At 46.9% G+C, this 27459-nt stretch overlaps 1 protein-coding gene across 32 annotated transcripts in view; it reads right to left on the bottom strand.

Moving 5' to 3' along the window:
- The window catches only part of CLASP1 (cytoplasmic linker associated protein 1), a 773091-nt gene that overhangs the window by 577557 nt on the left and 168075 nt on the right, over positions 1-27459 (bottom strand). For all 32 annotated transcript variants that reach the window (XM_063933995.1, XM_063933998.1, XM_063934002.1 and 29 more), the window contains exon 7: positions 3234-3331. In XM_063933995.1, the coding sequence (XP_063790065.1) occupies positions 3234-3331 (98 nt within the window). The remainder of the gene's footprint in view (positions 1-3233; positions 3332-27459) is intronic.

Genomic DNA, 27459 nt, shown 5'->3' with positions numbered 1-27459 from the left:
CCCCTACCGGGCCAGGCAGCCGGCCATACTTACTGAGCGATATGACCTTTCATATCGCTCAGTGACGTCACGCAGCGGCTGGGCCGTGCAGGCAGCTCCTGGACAATAGTCCAGATTGAGCATGCATGCACCACCGACAACGAGGGTTGTTAATGACCCGTGGTGCCACGCATCAGATGTCGCCGCCGGCATACACACTTGCAGAGAAAGTGAACGGCATCGCACAGGAAGGGTGAAAATTAGCGATGACGTTTATTTTATCAGCAAGTGTATATGCACTTTCATTCTGAGGTGGGAAAAGTAACTGTGCACGTGGAGAGACCATGCTGCAATGCAAGGAGTGCAAATACATTTATTTATTTTTTGGGGTTAAAGGGTAAATACTGGCTGCTTTTGTATGTAGCCCACAAATATTGGACAGCTTTATTTTTATAGTGCAATTTAGATTGGAGTTTGAACACAGCCTCTCAAATAAAAACCTCTCTGCATATTTTAAATCTGCCCCACATGCACTGCAACATGATTTTGCCAAGGTGCACATTTATTTGTTCTTTATTGCTCTAGTCTCAGCTCGGAATCAGTCCCTCTATGTGTAAATGCAGAATGCAGACAGCTAGTACAGTACAGTTATGTCTTTTCAGGTGGTTAGAGATGAAAGTCAACGGCACGGTTCTAAACACAGGATTACTATGCACAACACCTATGAATTAAATCAATAATATAGAATTATACTGAACATTGTAGACTCATTGTAACGCATGCTGGATAAATACACGTACAGAGATATGAACACAAATGTAGATATTGTGGCCCTAGATATGAAATTGGTATTTGATCCATAATGTCACACTGATGATTTTGCAGCAACCATTATAGATGCCAAGACATCTTGCCAACTATGAAGGATGATGGAAGGTGCAGGAGCACGGACAAATGCAGTCATGCACTGTGCAGGTTCATCAGTTGTCACGGCCAGCAACTGCATACCCTCCAACTGTACCTTTTTGGTAGGCACAGTACCTTTTTTTATGGTCTCTACCGATTTTTGCCTCTCCAAACTTCCTTTGAAAGAATAGGAAAAGCCCTTTCCGATTTTGTACCGATTTTTCTGTGAAAAATGTTGGAGGGTATGCAATTGTATGATCCCACTGAGATGTTGGCTAGGATTGGTTACTGTATACACAGTAATTTGTGACCAGAGAGATAGAACAAAATGACACAAATGGCTGGGCAATAAATGATGATGTACATAATAACTGCATTTTTCTTAGGAAACAAAACAGAAAAAAAAAACAACAGCTTGATGTTACGAATGTACTTCACATCTAACAAAATGGAGGCTCTGAAAACAAGCAAGTGATTTTGTAGAAGTGGGAAAATTAGAAATTTAAAGAACTAATCTGCCAGCAATACTTAACTGCCAAAAGGCACAACCCTACTGACTGAAGCATGCTGACTACACCAAGTCCTTGCTAATTGGCAGCTGCACAAACCAATCAGCAGGACCAACAGAAACGGACTCCTGCCTGTTGGCATCTTCTGAATTATTAGTTTCCACGATATCATACTACCAAATCTGCTAGATTTTGGGAGGTACTTACTGTAAAAATATTTTTCATTTGTGCTAAAACAAAAAAACAAAATCACTACCAAGATGCCTAACATCTGGTCTTCTGAAATCTAAAGGCCCATACACACTTGCCGATAAAATGAGCAACGTCGCTCATTTTGCCCCTCCCTGAGCGACGTCGCTCATTTTATCGGCAAGTGTGTATGCCGTCAGCGGCAGCCCCGCGGGTCGGCAACGATCGTCGCTGTCGCCAGTGCATGCATGCAGGATCTGGACTGTCGTCCAAGACCTGCATGCAGGGCTGGCGGAGGCGTGACGTCACTGATCGATATGAGCCGGCCCTGGAGGGGAAACAGAGCGACATCGTTTAATGTGTACAGACCTTAATTCTGTGATAACCCAAAACATTGCTCAATGACGCATAACCAGTCCCCAAATGATCCAATAATGGAGGAGTACCACAAACGTATAACCATCAAGTCTTTCTAAAAGGTGAAATTTTCCAGATGCCTGGCTTGGACACATCAAAAAGTCTGTGCATTATCAAGTTTATTTTCTTGCATAACTGTGCAGCAATATATTATATATATATATATATATATATATATACACACATATACACACACAAACACTTTGGACACTATGGGCGAGATTCAGTTGTTTTATAGCGCCCGGGACCTTATGTTTAAGGTGACGGGAGATCGGGGGGCACTAATCAATTGTTTTTTCTTTATAGCAAACACTGCGCCTATACAGACCAGACTAAACTAATGGGTGCGATGTGAAAATTACCACTTTGGCACCCAAATGGGTCCCTTTTGTCCAATATGAATTGCTGTCCCCAGCAGCTGTTTGCGCCCGACCAGTACAACAATTGAGTTGCTCCGTCGGGCGCCCAGCAGCTCTCAGTGCCGTGATAAACAATTGAATCTCGTCCAATGCATCTTGCACATACCAAGCTGCTATTGAGATTGCATTGTTAACCACGTTTTTAGAAGCTTAAAGCAAAGTTTCTCAGTAGATCTTCCAAAGACATGGGTTCTAAGCTATAACTTTGTGTGTGAAAGCCTGACACGTAGGGAAGTAGATTCAGTGGGTGGGGAGGGGTATAATAGTTCATCATCAACAACAGAGCAAACAAACAAACAACTCTTGCATATTTCTGCTGATTACAATGAGAGACACACTTTAATATCTGCTGAAGAAACTACTGCTTTAGAACTTCAATGGCTTTTAATAGCTTATATGAGACAGGCTGCATCATTTTACACTATATTCAATGGTTTGTTGTTAATCTTTGGGTGTCATGAGCATTGGAAAGCAGCTAACATATATTTGATGCTTTACAAAATGCAAGTGCCATACCATGTACAAGTAGGGATCATTGCTCCAAGAACACACTGATCCCACTTCACATATCTAAGTACAGTAGAAATGTTGGCACCTTGACAGCATATACTGTAAGTTAAATTACATACAGCATTTAGGAGTTAATAAATACATTTACCTGATGGCAGAAAAAAAAAAAAATAACCAGATTTCAGCAAAAATGTTGAAAGATTTTACCACACAACTGTTATAAAGTGCCACTGGCTTAAACAAAATCATAAACCACACCCAGCAACGAATGAAATTATGGAGCAGTGGAAAAATAAAAGCTCACCGTGACTGTGGTAGTCCTTTCTTGCAAAGGTCAGCACGTACACGCTCTCCTACATGTCTGTAGATTTCTACCAGGCAATTTATTGCTGCGTCTCGGACCTGCAGGAGCCACAAAACAGGCAGAAGTTAGAGACAATGTGATCCTGAGGTGAGGTGCTGTACACTCCACTGCACAATGCTAGGCCTTCACAAAATGTAAGACATGATTCCAACTAGAAGGATATATAGTATCCAAAATGCACAGTTCAACCACACAAGACTACAGTGCTTTCACATTTTCGGCAGAACTCATTTTAGGAGACCAGTGTGTGTGGGTTATGGATAGACTTCAGGAATATATGGAGGAAAAAACACATTTTTTCTAAAACATATTTTCTAAAAACCATCATCTGGTTGCACAAAGATGTAGGTAGGTTTACCACCGATTCCTTTTCTTCTAATAGATGTTGGGGTCTATGGGGTATATTCAATTGGCGTCGGATCCATTCCAACATGCATTTGTCGGAATGGATCCGACAAACCCCTATTCAAATCTCATCTCAAATCGACCTTTTCAAGCCGAATTGCGATGAGAGACCAGATGGGGGGGGGTTTGCCGCGGGGGACAGCCGGCGGCAGATGGAGGAGATCAGCGATACAGTAGCACTGCAGAGGGATGTCACACAGCCGCCCGACCTCACGGCAGTGTCCACCTGGCTCCAGCAAGCGTGGCCTCACTTGCTGGAGCCGGGTGGACGCTGTCGTGAGCGGCGCGGCTGTGACATCCTGCTGCAGCACTGTGCTGTAGCGCTGATCTCCCCTGGCTGCCCACGGCTGTCCCCCGTCTCCCTGCGGCTCTCTCCTCCTCTGGGTCCACATCTCAGTCCGACATCTTTTTATGTCAGTCTGAGATGGTCGAAAGGTTTTCGGACCGTTATCGACACAAGCACGTGGATCCACGTGCTTTTCGACAAGTTGAATTCCTCAACTTGTCAAATATACTGAATAGGTTGAAACCCCTTTCCGACCTAAAAAAAAGTTGAAAACTGTCGTCTTTTCGACAGACTGCAGCTTTCGACGCCAATTGAATATACCCCTATGTCTTTACTCATATACTGTAATGCAGTACATTCCTACCACTACAGGGGATCAGTATGTGATCCCGGTGGCCACAATACCAACACCGGAATCCCAATGGTCACGATACTGACAGGGATGAGTTAAGTATTATTCTCCCCCTTCACCCCCCCAGTCCCGCAGCCTAACCCTACCCCCACTCTCCCTACAGCCTATTCCTAGCCTCACCCCCTCCCGATAGCCTAACCCTAACCACCCCGGGTGGCGGCTAAAACTAACGCTTCACCCAAACCCTAACCCACCCAGCTATACTTCCCTTTGGGATCCCAGCTGTCGGTATTCCAGCATCGGTATTTCGACTTCCGGGATCCCAACAGCTAGGATCTTAAATGTATACTCTCTACAAACTTCTACTATACCAATGACTGAGTTACTAAAGATTCTGACCCTTTCAGCATTGGGTCAATCCATGCTTCAAGGTTATAATTAGTCTCCCATGGCAATACACATACATTTACCCAGAAAAATGTGAAGTAGCCCACACTATGCCAAAACCATGGACTCACTGTTTCTTAAATATATATTCTATATTTCCCACTGTGGCAACCTTTGAAATGTGGAATTTGTGCAAACCTATGTAAAAGCTTTCATCCAATGAAATAATTCAAGAATGGCTGGGAAAATATGGCAACTGCTAGAATATACTTCCAAAAAAACTAAAGCAAAGAAAATGCTGTAAAATATATGGACAGGTACGTTTATTCTTCCTTCAAAAACATATATTGTTATAGAAAATTCTTCATTAGAATCAATTTCTACAGTCTTCGCCAAAGCAGACCTAGAAACCATACATTGTCATCGGTGATGTAAGTCCCAACCCTGGAACTCTGCACTGACCTGCCACAAGCAAAAATGCTTAATGTTTGCAGCATGTATTTTATGCACTTTTGGCAGTGAGTTATTCAGCTTTCCAGGGGTCTACTGTCTACAGCCAACAGAAGCTAGCTGTGTGCCCTGCAGCCATTACACACTAACAGTGCAACTACCTGCTGCCAGCCAGCCCCATTACCTGCTGCCAGCCAGCTAGTGTCACTGGGCTGTTTAGCCGGGGCTCAACTGCTGCAGCTGTCATTATGGTGGTGGGATCCTGGAGCAGTGCAACGGGGGACCTGCTGCTTTGCCCCAGAGATCCACTGTGACACATGCTACCCTCGCTGCCCAAGGTGTTTTGGGCTGAGAGCACGGTGAGGGCAGCCACTTCCAGGAACTTATCTGGTGCTCCTGGAAGGGCAGTGGATGGTCACACTGGCAGTATACAGTCACATTATAGATGTGACTAGGAATGGTGTGGGACGTAGTATCTCAAATGGCAGCTCCATATACTCACTGCAGATACATGATCAATCCCATTACTCCTGTGTTAACCTAATACACCAGTCACCCTATAATACATTGCTTATATTAGTTATTATTTATTACCAGTTATTTATATAGCGCGCTGTACAGAGAATATTTGCCCATTCACATCTGTCCCTGCCCCAGTGGAGCTTACAATCTATATTCCCTATCACATGTACACACACACACATTCACACTAGGGTTAATTTTGCTGGGAGCCAATTAACCTACCAGTATAGTTTTGGATTGTGGGAGGAAACCGGAGTAACCGGAGGAAACCCGGAGAATATACAAACTCCACACAGTTAGGACCATGGTGGGAATCAAACCTATGACCTCAGTGCTGTGAGGCAGTAATGCTAACCATTACACCATCCTTACTGCCCTGTATAGTACCAGTAACCCTAAATACCAGGCATATTATGCGTAATCACAGGGAGCACTGTGTATTAAGTAGAGATGAGCGGGTTCGGTTTTACTCGGATTTACTCGGTTCTCAAAACGGCATCTTATTTGCTCACGGGTGTCACGTGTTTTGGATAGCCAATAGAAAAAATCCGGATAAAACCGAACTGGCGTTAATTCTGGTGTTAAATCCGAACCCGCTCATCTCTAGTATTAAGACATGTTTAAAAACTATGGTATCATTCTCTAATTTAAATTAGATTAATATATTAACATATGTATTGCAACTGCACATGCTGGCAATATTATTGTATGGTGTATTGTAACAATGACGCACTTCACGCATCTTCATGGTGACGTTTACTAGCACCACCGATCGCACTTACGCGCTAGAGTGAGCCTTTTACAGGTTTTGGATATCAGTCTACAGCACTATCATCAGACAGCACACATGCAGCAGCCAGTGCCAGTGAGGGATCCTACTGCTCCCTCATTCAGTAAATAATGTTAAGTGTAATCCATAGGCAACAATGGCTAATGCAACCAGAAGATGGCGTTCGTAACAAAGGCCAAGCTCCAGAATGAAATGTAGCATTTTATGGAGGCTCTTTTTGACATAGAAAATGGGGGCTTGCAGCAAATATCTCCAAGATCTGCAGCCATCCCCCATATATATATATCTGGATGTGTTCTTAATATTTGTGTATCACTCTTCAGGGATTTACTACAAATATTACATGAACATCATGCCTTCTTCTCTATAAGTTTTGTGTAGAGAAAAGTCATATTATATATGCAGGATCATGGAGGTGGTAAACTTTCACTTAAGGGGCATGTGGAAAGGTCTGATGCTGTGTGGGGGTATCACAAGGGCATTGTAGTGGTATGTGGGGATATGTGGTGGCATGTGTGAAGGTCTGAGGATAGGGAGCTGCAGCCCAAATTACAATGGAACCCAGAAACAGTGAAGTAGGACCTTACATTATCAAATGATGGGTTCACGGGACATACATAATTTTGTTCATAGCACCATCAGTACCACTGAGTGCCAAGTTTCTCTATCAACTTCAAATTCATCCTGTCATTTTATTATACTGTGATAACACTCTGCAAGCAACTTACTTCAGATCACATAATCGCCGTGGTCAACAGCCTACATTCCCTCTTTACCACTAACCTAGTTATCTACCTGCTTGTAACTTCGGGATGATGTTATGTGACCGTCGGCCAGAAGACCTCCGGTCACAATACCAGCACCTACATCCCGACCCCTCACTATCCCGACGGTTGGCATGCCGACCAACAGGGACTATTCCCCAACTCGTGGGTGTCCACCTCACCCATTGAGTGGGAATAGAACCTGTGGCGAGCACAGCACGCAACCGAGCCCTCAAGTGGCTTTGCTGCGCTCGCCGGTCACAATACCAACAGCAGGATCCCGGCAAATAGATGACCGCCGGTCACACATACCCAACCCATAACTTCGCTACCCACCTATCAAGAAATTTCCTCTTGACAAACCTATTAAATATATCACTCATCCGGGCGTGGCCACGGCGGTGAGGGAGTAAGCAGCGGATCCCGGGAGCTCCCCGATTTTATATACCCTGCACCTATCCTGTGTCCCTCCGGAGCGTCTACCCCCCGGTGCTGGTCCCCCCTCACCTCCGAGCAGCGGCGGGCACCTTTGTCCGGGGTCTCTGGGCGCTGTCTGACCGCGGCGGACGACTTCCGGCTTTGAGGCCTGTGACTCCTCCGGACCCCCCGGCCTCGAGTTTGGCGCTCCCGGCCGCACGGCTACAGGACCCTCTTGACGGACGGACGAACGGGCGGGCGACGCTGGCTGACGCTGGGCACACTGCAGGGGACACTGAAAGCCCTCCTGCCCTCCTGTACCTGGCTGATGAGGACCTGAGACTCCTGACTACACAATAAGGCACAGGTACTCCAGTGAAGGGGTGAAGTGATTAAAAGCCCGGTGGCCATTTTGGGTGCAGTTCAACAGACAGTCTCAGCACACAGACATCCCTGCCTACCCTGCAAGGACTGCATGCACACTGCAACTCAATGCACTCTTGTGTTACATTAATAATTCATAGTAAGACACACACTAATACTCTGCTTCTACCTGGAATTTGCTGCAGGACATTCTCCCCTCAATAACATCAATATCATATACTATTTTTTACACAAAGCCTGTGCTCTTGTCCATTGAAATTTGGAACCAAAGATCCTTCCCGGCTTTAAAAGCATACAGCCTGCTGTCTCCTAATTATACTTTATACTACAACTCTGCTCGGAGGAGTGGGTGACCGACATCTGTCAATATGGTTGGGGGAGGCCGGAGTGCGGCCGCGGCCAAACTGGAAAGATTTACTAGGCAACCCAACCCCAAGGGGTCATCGGCTCCACCTCAGGGTGCCTCTCCAACACACTCAAGCTCCCCTCCAGCGTCTATCACCAACTCCCCAATGACAGCGGAGGCGCCGTCTATCCAGCAGGTGTTGGAAGCTATAGCGGGCAGTGAGCAGCGTCTCTCCGATAAGATGGAAAAGGTGCAGTGCGACCTCTCCTTACTACGACAAGATGTTCAACGTATACGTGAGAGAGTGGGTGAGGCGGAGACGCGTGTTTCCAACTTGGAGGATGTGTGTGGCCCCCTTAAGCAATCCGTGTCCGCAGTGACCCAGCAGGTCTCATCTCTCCAAACCAAGCTCCTAGACATGGAGGGTCGACTGCGCAGAAACAATGTCCGATTTGTGGGTCTGCCAGAGAGAGAGGAGGGCTCGCAGCCGGAGGACTTCCTCGAATCCTGGCTCAAAGAGATATATGGGGCTGAGTCCTTTGCGGCACAATTCACGGTGGAGCGAGCGCACAGGATACCATCTCGGCCATTACCTCCTGGTGCCCCTCCTCGCACCTTCATCGCCAAATTCCTGCACTATAAGGATCGTGACTCGGTCCTCCGCCTTGGCCGCACAAAGGGCCCATTGGTCCGCAACGGAGTCAGAGTGTCGGCCTTCCCGGACTTTGCCGCGGACGTTCAGAAGGACAGGGCCCAGTTTATGCCTATCAAGCGACGCCTGCGGGACCTCAACCTCTCATACTCCATGCTGTTTCCCTCTCGGCTCCGAGTGGTGGCGGATGGGGAGACCAAGTTTTTTAATTCTCCTAGAGAGGCGGCCCAGTGGCTGGACGGATATGCGCCGGGTGCTCGTCAGCTAGCTCCGGACTGATTCCCCGCGCTGAAGATGCCGGGATCTTGACCACCGGAGGAGACGACCACAATTCGGGGAGCCCCCCACCTTTTGCATTGGTGGCTCAAGACTTTTCCAAGTTCAGGTGCTACTGGTTTAGAGGGTTTAGGTTAAGTTGAGAATCTGGGCCTTCTTAGCATTTGGTAGTTGGATTTGGCGTTTTGGGATATAAGTATGCCGGAGTTCGGGGTGGTGTACGGGGAGGGGAGGGATGGTTGGGAAGCTGCTAGTTGCGGCTCTTCTTGTTGTTTTTGGTTTCTTTTCTTTAGTTTATTATTTTTCATATCTATGTTTTCTCTAAAACTGGGATGTTTGATATACCAGATATTGTGGCTTATAACGCAGAGCTCCTATGAGATATATGTCGCTATGGCTAATGGTGCTGATGTTTGGATATATATTGTGCGATGTCTATCCGTGTGGTACATAGAATATACCTGGGGTCATGAGTAACTTGAAATTCCTGGCATGGAATGTCCGGGGACTAAATAACAAAATCAAACGTTCTTTGGTTCTAAATAAGATTAAGAAATATGACCCGGACATTGCATGCCTCAGCGAGACCCACTTGCAGGGAAATAGGTTGCTATCTCTAAGACGGGCCTGGGTGGGATGGGCTTATCATGCCTCTCATTCCTCCTTCTCCAGGGGAGTGTCTGTTCTGATTAAGAAAACAGTGCAATTTGAGTTAATATCGGTCAAAACTGACACGTATGGCAGATTTGTGTTTCTGGAATGCAAACTAAGTTCCCAGCCATATTACATCTTAGCAGTGTATGTCCCCCCTCCTTTTTCATACGCTGTACTGCAGCAAGCTGCATCTTTTATAGCTTCCTCCCCTACCACTCCGGTGATATGTCTGGGCGACTTTAATAATATATTAGATGTCTCTGTGGACCGATGGCGGTCTCCGAATGATGTGATGGTGGGCAGTGGGTATACCAAATTTGCTGATTTTTTGAATAATCTACAATGGGTTGATGTGTGGAGGCTTCGCCACCCTGCAGTCCGTCAGTTCTCCTGTTTCTCCGGCACACATGGCTCCTTTTCTAGAATAGACCTGGTATTGGTGTCCCCCGCCCTTATCCCTGCGATCACTGACGTCCGTTATGAGGCCCGAGGGATCTCTGACCATTCCCCCTTGCTGATGACTCTAGCTGTGAAGGGTCAGAGGGGACACTCTTATTGGAAGTTGCACCCATCTTGGCTGACTCAGCTGGGTGACTGTGGTGACCTGGAGACTCAGTGGGAGGGTTACTTTAGCGACAACACAGGATCTGCCCCGGGAACTATGGTATGGGATTCATTTAAGGCTTTTCTGAGGGGCTCTTATATAGGACGCATAGCAGCTCACAAAGTGTCCTCTAGAGAAAGGGAGAAGACCCTGGAGAGTGACGCCAGGGATTTAGAGTCTCAATATTTGCTAGATGGTACCCCCACGACGAAAACACGATGGCTGGTGGCCCAGTCGGCGTGGCTTGCCCACCTGACCGATAAAAACTCACGGTCCCTCCTCTTTAGGGCCACTAATATTTATATGCAGGCTGATAGGACGGGTGGCCTCCTGGCCCGGCTGATACATCAGGATCGCCCTGGGACTGTAATTACACAAATGTCCGATGGGGATGGGTCCTTTGTTGACACCACACCGGACATTGCGCAGCTATTCCGATCCTACTACACCAAAGTTTACAGTTCACAATTGACGTTCTCCACTATGGATCTCTCCTACTATTTGGCGGGTATCTCGCTACCAGTGCTCCCCCCCGAGGCCCGTGAGGCACTGGAAGCACCCTTGACGCTCGCGGAGGTGACTGCGGCTATTGGTATGTCTCCCAATGGCAAGGCCCCGGGGTGTGACGGAATTCCCTCAGAAGTATACAAAACTCACGTTGATTTTTTCGGGCCCAGGCTCCATGCCTTATTCTTAGATATATTTTCCAATAACGAACTTCCCCCCTCTATGTCAGAGGCAATTATAATAGTGATCCCGAAGCCCGGTAAAGACCCTAGGTCTCCGGATTCCTATAGACCGATATCCCTAATCCCCACCGACGCCAAGATCCTGGCAAAGATATTGGCAGTACGACTTAATACAGTGATCACCTCCCTCATTCATCCAGATCAGACTGGTTTCATGCCTGGGAAGTCCACATCTATCAACCTACGTAGACTGTATACCATTTTACAACTCCCACGTGACTTCCCTTCTGACTCGGCTGTGGTCTCGCTGGACGCGGCCAAGGCCTTTGACAGTATTGAATGGGCCTATTTATGGGAGGTGATGTCTTGTATGGGCTTTGGACCCAACTATATCAGATGGACTAAATTATTGTACCAGCATCCGAGTGCCAGGATCTTGGTGAATGGTTATGTATCCCCCTCCTTTCAATTGTCCCGGGGTACCAGACAGGGCTGTCCCCTATCCCCCGCACTGTTTGCCTTGGCCATCGAGCCCTTGGCCTGTTTGATACGATCACACCCAGATATTATGGGAATTTGCACAGGTTCACGCGAGGATAGGATAGCACTTTATGCCGACGACATGTTATTATTTTTGCAAGACTACGCCAGGTCAATGCCCGTTCTGCTGCGTGTGATTGAGGACTTTGGTGCTCACTCGGGTCTTCTGATCAACTGGTCTAAATCATATATTATGCCAGTCATAGGCCTCCCTCCTACTGTTCCAAAAATTTCCCTACCATTATGTTGGACAACACAATTTAAATACCTTGGAATCCAAATAACTAATGACCCTTCTGATTTCATCCCTCTGAATCTGGACCCGACCATGCAGCAGATAGTGTGCAAATCCAAAACCTGGTGTAGGCTTCCATTGACGGTGTCTGGCAGGGTTAATCTCATCAAAATGATCATACTGCCCAAACTCCTATACATTATACTTCAATCCCCTGTATATATCTATCCAACATTCTTTAGGAAACTAAATAGTGTTCTATCCTCACTTGTTAGGGCTAACAAACGACCTAGGATACAATTAAATACTCTTACTAGGCTGCGCTCTGATGGCGGCCTAGCCTTGCCTAATTTCCAGATGTATTACTACGCTGCTCAGCTGACTCATATTAGTGTATGGGTGCGGGATTCTGGTGATGATACCTTGCAGTGCGAGTTTATCCGCTGCTATTTTCCTCACCTCTCTCCTATACAGGTGCTGCTGAGTGGGAGCGGGGCCCGGTTCCTTCCCCCTATTATTTTTCAGGCCTTAAAAATATGGCGGGCCCTGAGAGACCTCTTAGGGTACGTCGACCTGGACCCAGACACCCCCCTTTGGTACTCTGACTGGCTTCCTGAGTTGCATGCGCTTGAGGGACGGGAGGTGTGGGCCCCTAGATCGGTGGTCTCTATTTCCCAACTCTACCTAAATGACTCACTCAAATCCTTTCAGCAACTGAAAGATGAGTTTGGCTTACCTAACTCATATTTTTTCAGATACCTTCAACTTCGACATGCCCTCCAGTCCCAGTTTGCGGATTCCCCCCCGCGAATCCTCCCATTTCCCATCAAGACCTTTGTAACTACATTGGGTCGAACTAAGATGGTTTCCCTTGCGTATGGATATCTTCTCACCAGAATCCATGCGGACCCGCAGACACGTCTCCGTGGAAAATGGGAGGAGGATGTAGGTCTCATGGGTGAGGAGGACTGGGCTCTTGCTCTGGAATACCCCGCCACGGTCACCAAGTCCCTCAGATACCAACAAATCCAATTCTTCATTCTACATAGAACATATATGACTCCAGCTAGACTGGCCTCTTTTGGGACTGGCAGATCTGGTCTCTGCCCTAAGTGCGAGGCGGATATGGGAACATTTTGGCATATGGTGTGGGATTGTCCAAGACTACGGGTGTTCTGGTCGGGGGTTAGATCGGTGCTGGAGAGTACTGGAGTGACTGGCGGACTGCTTACCCCACAATTCTGTATTTTGGGGATAGGAGGCTCTACTTCTGAGACTGGCCCGGTCGATCTATATGCTCGCAATGTATGTGCCTTGGCTAAGGTGTGCATTGCGAGACTCTGGATGGCCCCTAGCGGTCCTTTAATCTCTGCACTCAAGACCTTGGTTAACGACACAATACTCAAGGAAAGATATATTTATATGAAACAGAACGCAGCGGCCAAGTTTGAAAGAATTTGGTCTCGCTGGCTGGAATCTCCCCACTCCCACCTAGTCCCTCAATCATAGAGGATACCGAAGAGCTATTGTGCCACTGATCTAATATATAATGATGTATGTCTAAAAGGCTGACAGCGCAGCTCTGCGGGCTTGCCTTAATACATATGCGACTGATAAGGTCCTAGTTCAGATGACTATTTCTCACTATGTTCTTCCTATGTTTCTTATTTCTTTTTATTTTTATTTTTATGTACCCTTTTGTGGGTTAGTTTAAGGGTAAAAATTAAAAAACGGATATGTTGATTTATATACTGGTTGCAGATGTTGCAAGTTCAGACGGGCTGACAAAATGTATGTAAACGAAGATGTGATTAATGTGATGATGTGATATGCCGTTGATATGCAATGTCTGTAACTCAATCTACATATTATTGAATAAAAAATAAGAATTTACTTACCGATAATTCTATTTCTCGGAGTCCGTAGTGGATGCTGGGGTTCCTGAAAGGACCATGGGGAATAGCGGCTCCGCAGGAGACAGGGCACAAAAAGTAAAGCTTTAGGATCAGGTGGTGTGCACTGGCTCCTCCCCCTATGACCCTCCTCCAAGCCAGTTAGGTACTGTGCCCGGACGAGCGTACACAATAAGGGAGGAATTTTGAATCCCGGGTAAGACTCATACCAGCCACACCAATCACACCGTACAACTTGTGATCTAAACCCAGTTAACAGTATGATAACAGCGGAGCCTCTGAAAAGATGGCTCACAACAATAATAACCCGATTTTTGTAACTATGTACAAGTATTGCAGATAATCCGCACTTGGGATGGGCGCCCAGCATCCACTACGGACTCCGAGAAATAGAATTATCGGTAAGTAAATTCTTATTTTCTCTATCGTCCTAGTGGATGCTGGGGTTCCTGAAAGGACCATGGGGATTATACCAAAGCTCCCAAACGGGCGGGAGAGTGCGGATGACTCTGCAGCACCGAATGAGAGAACTCCAGGTCCTCTTTTGCCAGGATATCAAATTTGTAGAATTTTACAAACGTGTTCTCCCCTGACCACGTAGCTGCTCGGCAGAGTTGTAATGCCGAGACCTCTCGGGCAGCCGCCCAAGATGAGCCCACCTTCCTTGTGGAATGGGCCTTAACCGATTTAGACTGTGGCAGGCCTGCCTCAGAATGTGCAAGTTGAATTGTGTTACAAATCCAACGAGCAATCGACTGCTTAGAAGCAGGCGCACCCAACTTGTTGGGTGCATACAGTATAAACAGCGAGTCAGATTTTCTGACTCCAGCTGTCCTGGAATATATTTTCAGGGCCCTGACAACTTCTAGCAACTTGGAGTCCTCCAAGTCCCTAGTAGGTGCAAGGCACCACAATAAGCTGGTTCAGGTGAAACACTGACACCACCTTAGGGAGAGAACTGGGGACGAGTCCGCAGCTCTGCCCTGTCCGAATGGACAAACAGATATGGGCTTTTTTGAGAAAAAACCACCAATTTGACACTCGCCTGATCCAGGCCAGGGCCAAGAGCATGGTCACTTTTTATGTGAGATGCTGCAAATCCACATATTTGACTGGTTTTAAACCAATGTGATTTGAGAAATCCCAGAACTACGTTGAGATCCCACAGTGCCACTGGAGGCACAAAAAAGGGGTTTGTATATGCAATACTCCCTTGACAAACTTCTGGACTTCAGGAACTGAAGCCAATTCTTTCTGGAAGAAAATTTACAGGGCCGAATTTGAACCTTAATGGACCCCAATTTGAGGCCCATAGACACTCCTGTTTGCAGGAAATGCAGGAAACGACCGAGTTGAAATTTCTTTGTGGGGCCTTCCTGGCCTCACACCACGCAACAAATTTTCGCCACACGTGGTGATAATGTTGTGCGGTCACCTCCTTTCTGGCTTTGACCAGGGTAGGAATGACCTCTTCCGGAATGCCTTTTTTCCCTTAGGATCCGGCTTTCCATCGCCATGCCGACAAACGCAGCTGCGGTAAGTCTTGGAACAGACATGGTACTTGCTGAAGCAAGTCCCTTCTTAGCGGCAGAGGCCATAAGACCTCTGTAAGCATCTCTTGAAGTTCCGGGTACCAAGTCCTTCTTGGCCAATCCGGAGCCATGAGTATAGTTCTTACTCCTCTACGTCTTATAATTCTCAGCACCTTAGGTATGAGAAGCAGAGGAGGGAAACACATACACCGACTGGTACACCCACGGTGTTACCAGAACGTCCACATCTATTGCCTGAGGATCCCTTGACCTGGCGCAATACCTGTCCCGTTTTTTGTTCAGACGGGACGCCATCATGTCCACCTTTGGTATTTCCCAACGGTTTACAATCATGTGGAAAAAACTTCTCAATGAAGTTTCCACTCTCCCGGGTGGAGGTCGTGCTGAGGAAGTCTGCTTCCCAGTTTCCATTCCCGGGATGAAAAACTGCTGACCGTGTTATCACATGATTTTCCGCCCAGCGAAAAGTCCTTGCAGTTTCTGCCATTGCCCTCCTGCTTCTTGTGTCGCCCTGTCTGTTTACGTGGGCGACTGCCGTGATGTTTTTCCCACTGGATCAATACCGGCTGACCTTGAAGCAGAGGTCTTGCTAAGCTTAGAGCATTATAAATTTACCCTTAGCTCCAGTATATTTATGTGGAGAAAAGTCTCCATACTTGATCACACTCCCTGGAAATTTTTCCCTTGTGTGACTGCTCCCCAGCCTCTCAGGCTGGGCTCCGTGGTTACCAGCATCCAATCCTGAATGCCGAATCTGCGGCCCTCTAGAAGATGAGCACTCTATAACCACCACAGGAGAGACACCCTTGTCCTTGGATATTGGGTTATCCGCTGATGCATCTGAAGATGCGATCCGGACCATTTGTCCAGCAGATCCCACTGAAAAGTTCTTACGTGAAATCTGCCGAATGGAATTGCTTCGTAGGAAGCCACCATTTTTACCAGGACCCTTGTGCAATGATGCACTGTTTTTAGGAGGTTCCTGACTTGCTCGGATAACTCCCTGGCTTTCTCTTCCGGGAGAAACACCTTTTTCTGGACTGTGTCCAGAATCATCCCTAGGCACAGCAGACGTGTCGTCGGGATCAGCTGCGATTTTGGAATATTTAGAATCCACCCGTGCTGATTGTAGCAGTATCCGAGATAGTGCTACTCCGACCTCCAACTGTTCCCTGGACTATGCCCCTATCAGGAGATCGTCCAAGTAAGGGATAATTAAGACGCCTTTTCTTCGAAGAAGAATCATCAATTCGGCCATTACCTTGGTAAAGACCCCGGGGTGCCGTGGACAATCCAAACGGCAGCGTCTGAAACTGATAGTGACAGTTCTGCACCACGAACCTGAGGTACCCTTAGTGAGAAGGGCAAATTTGGGACATAGAGGTAAGCATCCCTGATGTCCCGGGACACTATATAGTCCCCTTCTTCCTGGTTCGTTATCACTGCTCTGAGTGACTTCATCTTAATTTGAACCTTTGTAAGTGTTCAAAAAAAAATTTTTTTTTTTTTTTAGAATAAGTCTCACCTAGCCTTCTGGCTTCAGTACCACAATATAGTGTGGAATAATACCCCTTTTCTGTAGTAGGAGGGGTAATTTAATTGTCACCTGCTGGGAACACAGCTTGTGAATTTTTTCCCATACTACCTCCTTGTCGGAGGGAGACTTGGTAAAGCAGACTTCAGGAGCCTGCGAAGGGGAAACGTCTCGACATTCCCATCTGTACCCCCGGGATACTACATGTAGGATCCAGGGGTCCTGTACGGTCTCAGCGCCATGCTGAGAACTTGTCAGACGCGGTGGAACGCTTCTGTTCCTGGGAATAGGCTGCCTGTTGCAGTCTTCTTCCCTTTCCTCTATCCCTGGGCAGATATGATCTTATAGGGACGAGAGGACTGAGGCTGAAAAGACGGTGTCTTTTTCTGCAGAGATGTGACTTAGGGTAAAAAACGGTGGATTTTCCAGCAGTTGCCGTGACCACCAGGTCCGATGGACCGACCCCAAACAAGTCCTCTTCCTTTATACGGCCATACTGTGCCGTTTGGAATCTGCATCACCTGACCACTGTCGTGTCCATAACATCTTCTGGCAGTTATGGACATCGCGTTTATTCATGATGCCAGAGTGCAAATATCCCTCTGTGCATCTCGCATATATAGAAATGCTCTATAGTCAATAAAATACTGTCCCTGTCAAGGGTATCAATATTTTAGTCAGGGAATCCGACCAAGCCACCCTAGCTCTGCACATCCAGGCTGAGGCGATCGCTGGCCGCAGTATAACACCAGTATGTGTGTATATACTTTTTATTATATTTTCCAGCCTTGTCAGCTGGTCCTTGAGGACGGCCCTATCTATAGACGGTACCGCCACTTGTTTTGATAAGCGTGTGAGCGCCTTATCCACCTTAAGGGGTGTTTCCCAACGCGCCCTAACTTCTGGCGGGAAAGGGTATACCGCCCATAATTTTCTATCGGGGGGAACCCACGCATCATCACACACTTTATTTAATTTATCTGATTCAGGAAAAACTATGGTAGTTTTTTCACATCCCACATAATACCCTCTTTTGTGGTACTTGTAGTATCAGAAATACGTAACACCTCCTTCATTGCCTTTAACGTGTGGCCCTAATAAGGAATACGTTTGTTTATTCACCGTCGACACTGGATTCAGTGTCCCTGTCTGTGTCTGTGTCGACCGACTAAAGTAAACGGGCGTTTTAAAAACCCTTGACGGTGTTTTTGAGACGTCTGGACCGTACTAATTGTTTGTCGGCCGTCTCATGTCGTCAACCGACCTTGCAGCGTGTTGACATTATCACGTAATTTCCTAAATAAGCCATCCATTCCGGTGTCGACTCCCTAGAGAGTGACATCACCATTACAGGCAATTGCTCCGCCTCCTCACCAACATCGTCCTCCTACCTGTCGACACACACGTACCGACACACAGCACACACACAGGGAATGCTCTGATAGAGGACAGGACCCACTAGCCCTTTGGAGAGACAGAGGGAGAGTTTGCCAGCACACACCAAAAACGCTATAATTATATAGGGACAACCTTATATAAGTGTTTTCCCTTATAGCATCTTAATATATATATAAGCATATCGCCAAATTAGTGCCCCCCCTCTCTGTTTTAACCCTGTTTCTGTAGTGCAGTGCAGGGGAGAGCCTGGGAGCCTTCCCTCCAGCCTTTCTGTGAGGGAAAATGGCGCTGTGTGCTGAGGAGATAGGCCCCGCCCCTTTTTCGGGCGGCCTCGTCTCCCGCTCTTAACGGATTCTGGCAGGGGTTAAATATCTCCATATAGCCTCCGGAGGCTATATGTGAGGTATTTTTAGCCAAAATAGGTATTCATTTGCCTCCCAGGGCGCCCCCCTCCCAGCGCCCTGCACCCTCAGTGACTGCCGTGTGAAGTGTGCTGAGAGGAAAATGGCGCACAGCTGCAGTGCTGTGCGCTACCTTTAGAAGACTGAGGAGTCTTCTGCCGCCGATTCTGGACCTCTTCTTACTTCAGCATCTGCAAGGGGGCCGGCGGCAAGGCTCCGGTGACCATCCAGGCTGTACCTGTGATCGTCCCTCTGGAGCTGATGTCCAGTAGCCAAGAAGCCAATCCATCCTGCACGCAGGTGAGTTCACTTCTTCTCCCCTAAGTCCCTCGTTGCAGTGATCCTGTTGCCAGCAGGACTCACTGTAAAATAAAAAACCTAAGCTAAACTTTCCTAAGCAGCTCTTTAGGAGAGCCACCTAGATTGCACCCTTCTCGGCCGGGCACAAAATCTAACTAGCTTGGAGGAGGGTCATAGGGGGAGGAGCCAGTGCACACCACCTGATCCTAAAGCTTTACTTTTTGTGCCCTGTCTCCTGCGGAGCCGCTATTCCCCATGGTCCTTTCAGGAACCCCAGCATCCACTAGGACGATAGAGAAATTACTTTATTAAAAAAATATATCACTCATCCACTTACGCACAGTTTCTCCTCCATTCATTCACACACCCTCCCTCAGTTCATTCTTAGGTCACTGTCAAAAGGACTTTACACTCTCCTCTCCCCTTTCCACTAAACATGACCCCTCCAATCTCCTGACTCTCCCTTTTCCCTAATGCTTGCAGACGCACAGCTCACCCCTTCAACCTGTCTTTCTTCACGTTTTCCCAATGATCTTAAAAAAATACTTGCATCCCTCCTACTCTCTAGAAATTGACCATTCCTCTCTATCTAAAGCTTAATCTCTCCACTCTCCTTTGCTTCAAACTATTTGAGCAGCTCCTATACACATACCACTCACTCTTCTCAATCCTCTGCAATCAGACTTCTGTCAGGTACATTCTTTATATGTTGATTGCTCTTAAGGCTTTGTCTTTAGCCCCCGCCTGTTCTCTAGACTAATTTAAACGCTCCTTCAGCATGCACAAAAACCTATATGCTACAGAAGCATTTGCAACTCTTGCAAACAAGCAGTAACGATAACACTAATATGGTATTGCAGCTGGGGGAGTCACGCCTCCTGCAGCATTACTGAGCCAAGCTGCATCCAAGGATGCAGTTTCGGACCTTCCCAGCACCATCAGTCAGTTTGCGACACCCATAGTGACACGCAAGCTGCCTGTCGCAGAGTCCATGAAATCTATGTGCAATGACGGAGATCCCTGGCCTCTTCCCTAAACAGCAGCGTCACACCTCCGTTTTCACAAAGAGACCATTGTTGGCCCCTCTCCACCCCCAAACGGCATCAGACTGTCAATCACCGACAGTCTGATGCCGTACCTGCGTCCTGTGTTGCAGAGCGGGTTCTACTGAACATCGGTACTTTGCACATCAGGGCGCATCTCCATTGTGCATTTAACTTCACTAACACATCTTATGCCTTCACACATTCTTCTTTTATACAAACCATCCATAATGTAGTGAGCAAGACTCGTGTTGCTTATCAGCTAATCCTAGTTTGCAAACACCTACAGTAGATAGGTTTCCATTACCTACATACGTCTGATTCTCCTCCCCACAAACATCTGATTTTATTACAAGATACACTCCATTTCAATTTCTCTATTTTGCCTCTATGCTCCTAGCTCCCGATAACTTCCTATATGCGCCTCCAAGATCTCCTTTACTGCTCCCCCTTATGGAACTCCCTACACCACCTGACCACATCCTTCCCAATCTCCAATCTCTCAAACAATCTCTAAAACCCACCTACCTCTACCCATTTTATTACTCGTCCCAACTGCCCCTCCCTCTAGCCTGTAAGCTCTCACAAGAAGGAACCTCGCTACCATCTGTCTCAAGCCTGCAACTCTTTTGTCTATCTCAGATATACAAGTTATGTTCAATGTTTGATCTTGGATCACTTGTACTCCTTACTATCAGGTGCTGTAAAGTCTGTGACACCTTATAAATGATGATACCTAAAGAAGAGCACAATATATTCAGAATCTTGCAAGAGCTTATCATGTTATTTGATTTCATCAATAAAAAAAATAAGATTTTACTTAACGGTAAATCTATTTCTCGTAGTCCATAGAGGATGGGGATAGACGGGCACTGCAGGAGACATGGGCACTTTAAGAAAGAATTTAGTTCCTGGTGTGCACTGGCTCCTCCCAATATGCCACTCCTCCAGACCTCAGTTAGAGAAACTGTGCCCAGAGGAGATGGACAGTACGAGGAATGGATTTTGTTAATCCAAGGGCAAGATTCATAACAGCCACACCAATCACACCGTATAACTTGTGATAACTACCCAGTTAACAGTATGAAAACAACATATCATCAGTTCAAGACCGATGCAACTATAACGTAACCCTTATTGAAGCAATAACTATATATACAAGTATTGCAGAAGAAGTCCGCACTTGGGACGGGAGCCCAGCATCCTCTACGGACTACGAGAAATAGATTTACCGGTAAGTAAAATCTTATTTTCTCTACGGTCCTAGAGGATGCTGGGGACTCCGTAAGGACCATGGGGATTATACCAAAGCTCCCAAACGGGCGGGAGAGTGCGGATGACTCTGCAGCACCGATTGAGCAAACAAGAGGTCCTCCTCAGCCAGGGTATCAAACTTGTAGAACTTAGCAAAAGTGTTTCAACCTGACCAAGTAGCAGCTCGGCACAACTGTAATGCAGAGACCCCTCGGGCAGCCGCCCAAGAAGAGCCCACCTTCTAGTGGAATGGGCCCTAACCGATTTAGACAACGGCAATCCAGCTGTAGAATGATCCTGCTGAATGCTTACAAATCCAGCGAGCAATAGTCTGCTTCGAAGCAGGAGCGCCAAGCTTGTCGGCAGCATACAGGACAAACAGTGATTCTGTTTTTCTGACTCTAGCCGTTCTGGCTACGTAAATTTTCAAAGCCCTGACCACATCCAGGGACTTGGAGTCCTCCAAGTAATGCGTAGCCACAGGCACCACAATAGGCTGGTTCATAAGAAAGGATGATACCACCTTAGGCAGGAATTGAGGACGTGTCTGCAACTCCGCTCTATCGACATGGAAAACCAGATAGGGGCTTTTATGAAACAAAGCCGCAATTCCGACACTTGCCTAGCCGAAGCCAAAGCTAATAACATGACCACCTTCCAAGTGAGATATTATAACTCTACCGTTTTAGGTGGTTCAAACCAGTGTGACTTATGGAGACTTAACACCACGTTAAGGTCCAAGGGCTCCACCAGAGGTACAACAGGAGGCTGAAAATGCAGCACTCCCTTCACAAAAGTCTGAACTTCTGGGAGAGTAGCCAATTCTTTTTGAAAGAAAATGGATAGGGCCGAAATCTGAACCTTAATGGAGCCTAAGTTTTAGGCCCAAATTCACTCCAGTTTGTAGGAAGTGAAGGAAACGGCCCAGATGGAGTTCTTCTGTAGAAGCATTCCTGGCCTCACACCAAGAAACATATTTTCGCCATATACGGTGATAATGTTTAGAGGTCACGTCCTTCCTAGCCTTTATCAGCTTAGGAATGACCTCATCCGGAATGCCTTTTTTCGCTAGGATCCGGCGTTCAAGCGCCATGCTGTCAAACGCAGCCGAAGTCTTGGAACAGACATGGGCCCTGTTGCAACAGGTCCTGCCTTAGAGGAAGAGGCCACGGATCTTCTGTGAGCATTTCCTGCAGATCCGGATACCAGATCCTTCGTGGCCAATCTGGAACAATGAGGATTGTTCTCACTCCTCCTTTTTCTTATTATTCTCAACCCTTGGGTATGAGAGGAAGAGGAGGAAATACATAGACTGACTGGAACACCCACTGTGTCACTAGGGCGTCTACCGCTACTGCCTGAGGGTCTCTTGACCAGATGCAATAACTCTGCAGCTTTTTGTTGAGGCGGGACGCCATCATGTCTATCTGTGGCAGTCCCCACCGAACTGCAATCTGTGCGAAGACTTCCTGATGAAGTCTCCACTCTCCAGGACGTATGTCTGGTGAGGAAGTCTGCTTCCCAGTTGTTCACTTCCAGAATGACCACTGTTGACAGTGCTCTTACATGATTCTCCGCACAGCGAAGAATTCTGGTGGCTTCCGCCATCGCCACTCTGCTCCTTGTGCCGCCTTAGCGGTTTACATGAGCTACTGAGGTGACGTTGTCTGACTGGATCAGAACCGGTTGGTTGCGAAGAAAAGTCTCCGCTTGACGTAGGGCGTTGTATATGGCCCTTAGTTCCAATATGTGGATGTGAAGACAAGTCTCTTGACTTGACCAAAAGACCTTGGAAATTTCTTCCCTGTGTGACTGCTCCCCAGCCTCGGAGGCTCGCGTCCGTGGTCACCAGGATCCAGTCCTGAATGCCGAATCTGCGGCCCTCTATAAGGTGAGTACTCTGCAGCCACCACAGGAGAGATACCCTGGGGGATAGGGTGATCAACTGATGAATCTGTAGATGTGACCCGGACCACTTGTCCAGTAGGTCCCATTTGAAGTCCTCGCATGGAACCTGCCTAAGGGAATGTTTTTCCCAGGAATCGAGGGCAGTGATGCACTGACACCTGTCTTGGTTTCAATAGGTCCCTGACTAGAGTCATGAGTTCCTGGGCCTTCTCTATCTGAAGGTAAACCCAATTCTGGTCTGTATCCAGAATCAAACCCAAGAAGGGCAGACGAGTTATAGGAACAAACTGTGACCTCGGGAAATGAGAATTGCTGTGACACCTTCAGCGAAAGTGACACGCTGTTGAACAACTGCTCTTTTGATCTCGCCCTTATTAGGAGATCGTCCAAATATGGGATAACTGTGACTCCTTGCTTGCGTAGGAGCACCATTATTTCCGCCAATTACCCTGAAATTGGTAATGACAATCCTGTACCGCAAGTGTCAGGTACGCCTGATGGGGTGGATAAATGGCAACATGAAGGTATGCAGCCTTTATGTCTAGATACACCATCAAATCCCCCCCCCCCTTCCAGGCTGGCGATGATTGCTCTGGGCGATTCCACTTTAAATTTGAACCTTTTCCCGTATAGGTTCAGAGATTTTAATTTCAAAATAGGTCTGACCGAACCGTACGGTTTCGGGACTACAGCCAAGGCTGAGTCATATCGCCTTCTTCGTTGCAGGAGGGGAACCTTGAGCAACACCTGTTGGAGATACAATGTGTGAATTGTATTTAATATTATCTCCCTTTCTGGGGGTGAAACCGGTAGGTCCGATAAGGAAAAAACCGGCGAGGAGGCACCTTTCGAATTCCAGCTTGTAACCCTAAGAAACAATTTTTATTGCCCCGGGATCCACCTGTGAGTGAACTCAGATGTGGCTGAAGAGTCGAAGACGTGCTCCCACTGGGATGGACTCCCTTACGGAGCTCCAGCATCAAGCGGTTGATGTAGTAGAGGCTGGGGAGGACTTCTGATCCTGTAAACTAGCTGTGCCCTGTGCCCTTACCTCGGGTAAGAAAGGACGCTCCTCGTACTTTTTTGTTATTCTGCGCCCGAAAGGACTGCATTTGATAATGTTGTGCTTTGTTAGGTTGTGAGGGAATATAAGGCAAAAGATCAGAATTACCAGCTATAGCTGTGGAGACCAGGTCCGAGAGCCCTTCACCACACAATTCCTCAGCCTTGTAAGGTAAACCTTCCATATGCCTCTTTTAGTCGGCATCACCAGTCCATTGCATGTTCCACAGGACACGTCTAGCAGAAATCGACATAGCGCTGACTCTAGAACACAGTAGACTAATGTCTCTTTGGGCATGTTTTTATATATATATATATATATATATATATATATATATATATACATACATATATATACTAGGGTCAATAACACAGTATCCTTATCTAGGGTTTCAATCTCCACTGATAAGGTATCTGTCCACGCTGCTACAGCGCTATAAACCCATGCCGACACAATCGCCGGTCTAAGTAGTGTACCAGAATGTGTGTAAATGGACTTCAAAGTACTTTTACTGCATGCTATCTGCAGGATCCCTGAGGATAGCTGTTAAGTCAGCGCTACCTTTTGGGTAAACGTGACAAAGCTTTGTCCCCCTAGGAGAAGATTCCCATCGTATCCTGGCCCTAGTAGGGAAAGGATACTCCCTGAGAATTCTTTGTGGGAATCTGCAGTCTTTTGTCTGGAGATTCCCGCTCTTTTTCTTCATGAGAGGAGGAAAATTTACCTCAGCTTTCTTCCCCTTAAACATGTGTACCCTTGTGTCAGGGACAGATGAGTCATCAGTGATATGCAAAACATCTTTTATTACAATAATCATATATTGAATACCTTTCTGCCAGTTTTGGCTGTAACTTTGCATTATCGTAGTCGACACTGGAGTCAGACTCCGTGTCGATATCAGTGTCTATTAGTTTGGATAGTGAGCATTGTGAGACTCTGAAGGTCTCTGCGACATAGGGACAGACCTGTGTAGATTCACTGTCTGTTCTCTAATCTTTTGTGCAATAAATTTACCTTAGCACTTAATTTTACATATCCAATCAGGTGTCGGCGTTGACGACGGAGACACCACTCACACACACATTTGCTCCATCTCCTCCTTAGGAGAGCCTTTTACCTCAGACATGTCGACACACACGTACCGACACACCACACACTCAGGGAATGCTCATCTGAAGATAATTCCCCCACAAGGCCCTTTGGAGAGACAGAGAGAGAGTATGCCAGCACACACCCCAGCGCTATATGACCCAGGAAAAAACACAGCAATTTAATGTTTACCCAGTAGCACTGTTATTATCTGCGCCGAATTATGTGCCCCACCTCTTCTTTAAAACCCTCTCTTCTACCGTGGTATAAGCAGGGGAGAGTCCGGGGAGCTTCCTCTCAGCGGTGCTGTGGAGAAAAACATGGCGCTGGTGAGTGCTGAGGGAGAAGCCCCGCCCCCTCGACGGCGGGCTTCTGTCCCGCTAAAAGTGTAAAATTGGCGGGGGCTCATGTATATATACAGTGTCCAGCTTTATATATGCCGTCTTTTGCCAAATAAGAGGTTTATATTGCTGCCCAGGGCGCCCCCCCCTGCGCCCTGCACCCTTACAGTGACCGGAGTATGTGAGGTGTATGGGAGCAATGGCGCACAGCTGCAGTGCTATGCGTTACCTCAGTGTAGATCATGAAGTCTTCTGCCGCCTCTGAAGTCTTCTTTTCTTCTCATACTCACCCGGCTTTTATCTTCCGGCTCTGCGAGGGGGGCGGCGGCGCGGCTCTGGGACGGACGGCGAGGGTGAGATCCTGCGTACCAATCCCTCTGGAGCTAATGGTGTCCAGTAGCCTAAGAAGCAGGACCTAGCTTCAGAGAGTAGGGCTGCTTCTCTCCCCTCAGTCCCTCGATGCAGGGAGTCTGTTGCCAGCAGAGCTCCCTGAAAATAAAAAACCTAACAAAATACTTTCTATCAGTAAACTCAGGAGAGCTCACTGAAAAGCACCCAGCTCCTCTGGGCACAGTATCAAACTGTGGTCTGGAGGAGGGGCATAGAGGGAGGAGCCAGTGCACACCAGGAACTAAATTCTTTCTTAAAGTGCCCATGTCTCCTGCGGAGCCCGTCTATCCAAAGGGTCCTTACGGAGTCCCCAGCATCCTCTAGGACGTTAGAGAAAAATGGAGTACATTTAAATTCTTATTTAATTTACTGAAATAACAAAAAACGGTACGTGTTTTTTTCTGTCGGTCAGCAGACCGAGCACTTATGCCAAGTCTACGTTTTCTTTCTTCTAAAAGCTGCATGAACTGCTTCCCAAATCAGTATAATTCCGACCAGCAAGACTTAAGAATTCTGTATTGTCACCCAATACACTATCAGAATTAAGGGGAGAATTTTACATGCATACAAATACACCACAGTGCCCCCTATTGGTTGTAAATAAAATACAATATATTTGATGCAAATCACTATTATTTCTTACAAAATCAGTCAGGAGCACCTTCTATAAATAAAGTGTGCAATGGCAAAATATATTAAGACAAGTCTTAACAAAACTTTTTTGGCCAGGTACAATAAGATAGCCAGCTGTGGTTTGTGAAAGCTAACAACCCATGCTGTGGCACTAACCCACATAGATGTTGGCACATTATACTAATTTTAGAAATATACATCACAATATTTTTTTGTGCCATAATGCATACTGCAGAGCAGGACAGAGACTGGCAGCTGCGGCACTGCAGGGGTTAAGTACGGACACCTAGCATTTCTTATAATAAAAGAGGTGTGTGTACTTGGTCACTCCACTCATCTTGGTATAAAGATGAATGGCACTCCCAACATAAAAGGCTGACAGGCACAAAATATCGACAGGGTCAAAAGGTCGACACACAAAAACGGTCAGTGCGTGTTTGGGGGGGGCCTGTGCCAAATCTTGCATATTCTCGTTATATGACCACCATCAGTACAAATGTCTACGCTCGCCATGCTTCCGGCACTCGCTACACTACGTCTCCTGCAGGTAACTATTCCTAATAGATGTCCACGTAGATAGGAAATCAAGCAAA

The sequence above is a fragment of the Pseudophryne corroboree genome, chromosome 7, assembly GCF_028390025.1.
Source record: "Pseudophryne corroboree isolate aPseCor3 chromosome 7, aPseCor3.hap2, whole genome shotgun sequence".
Classification (NCBI taxonomy): Eukaryota; Metazoa; Chordata; class Amphibia; order Anura; family Myobatrachidae; genus Pseudophryne; species Pseudophryne corroboree.
Note: the sequence above shows the minus strand (reverse complement) of the source record. Positions and strands in the feature narration are given on the sequence as shown.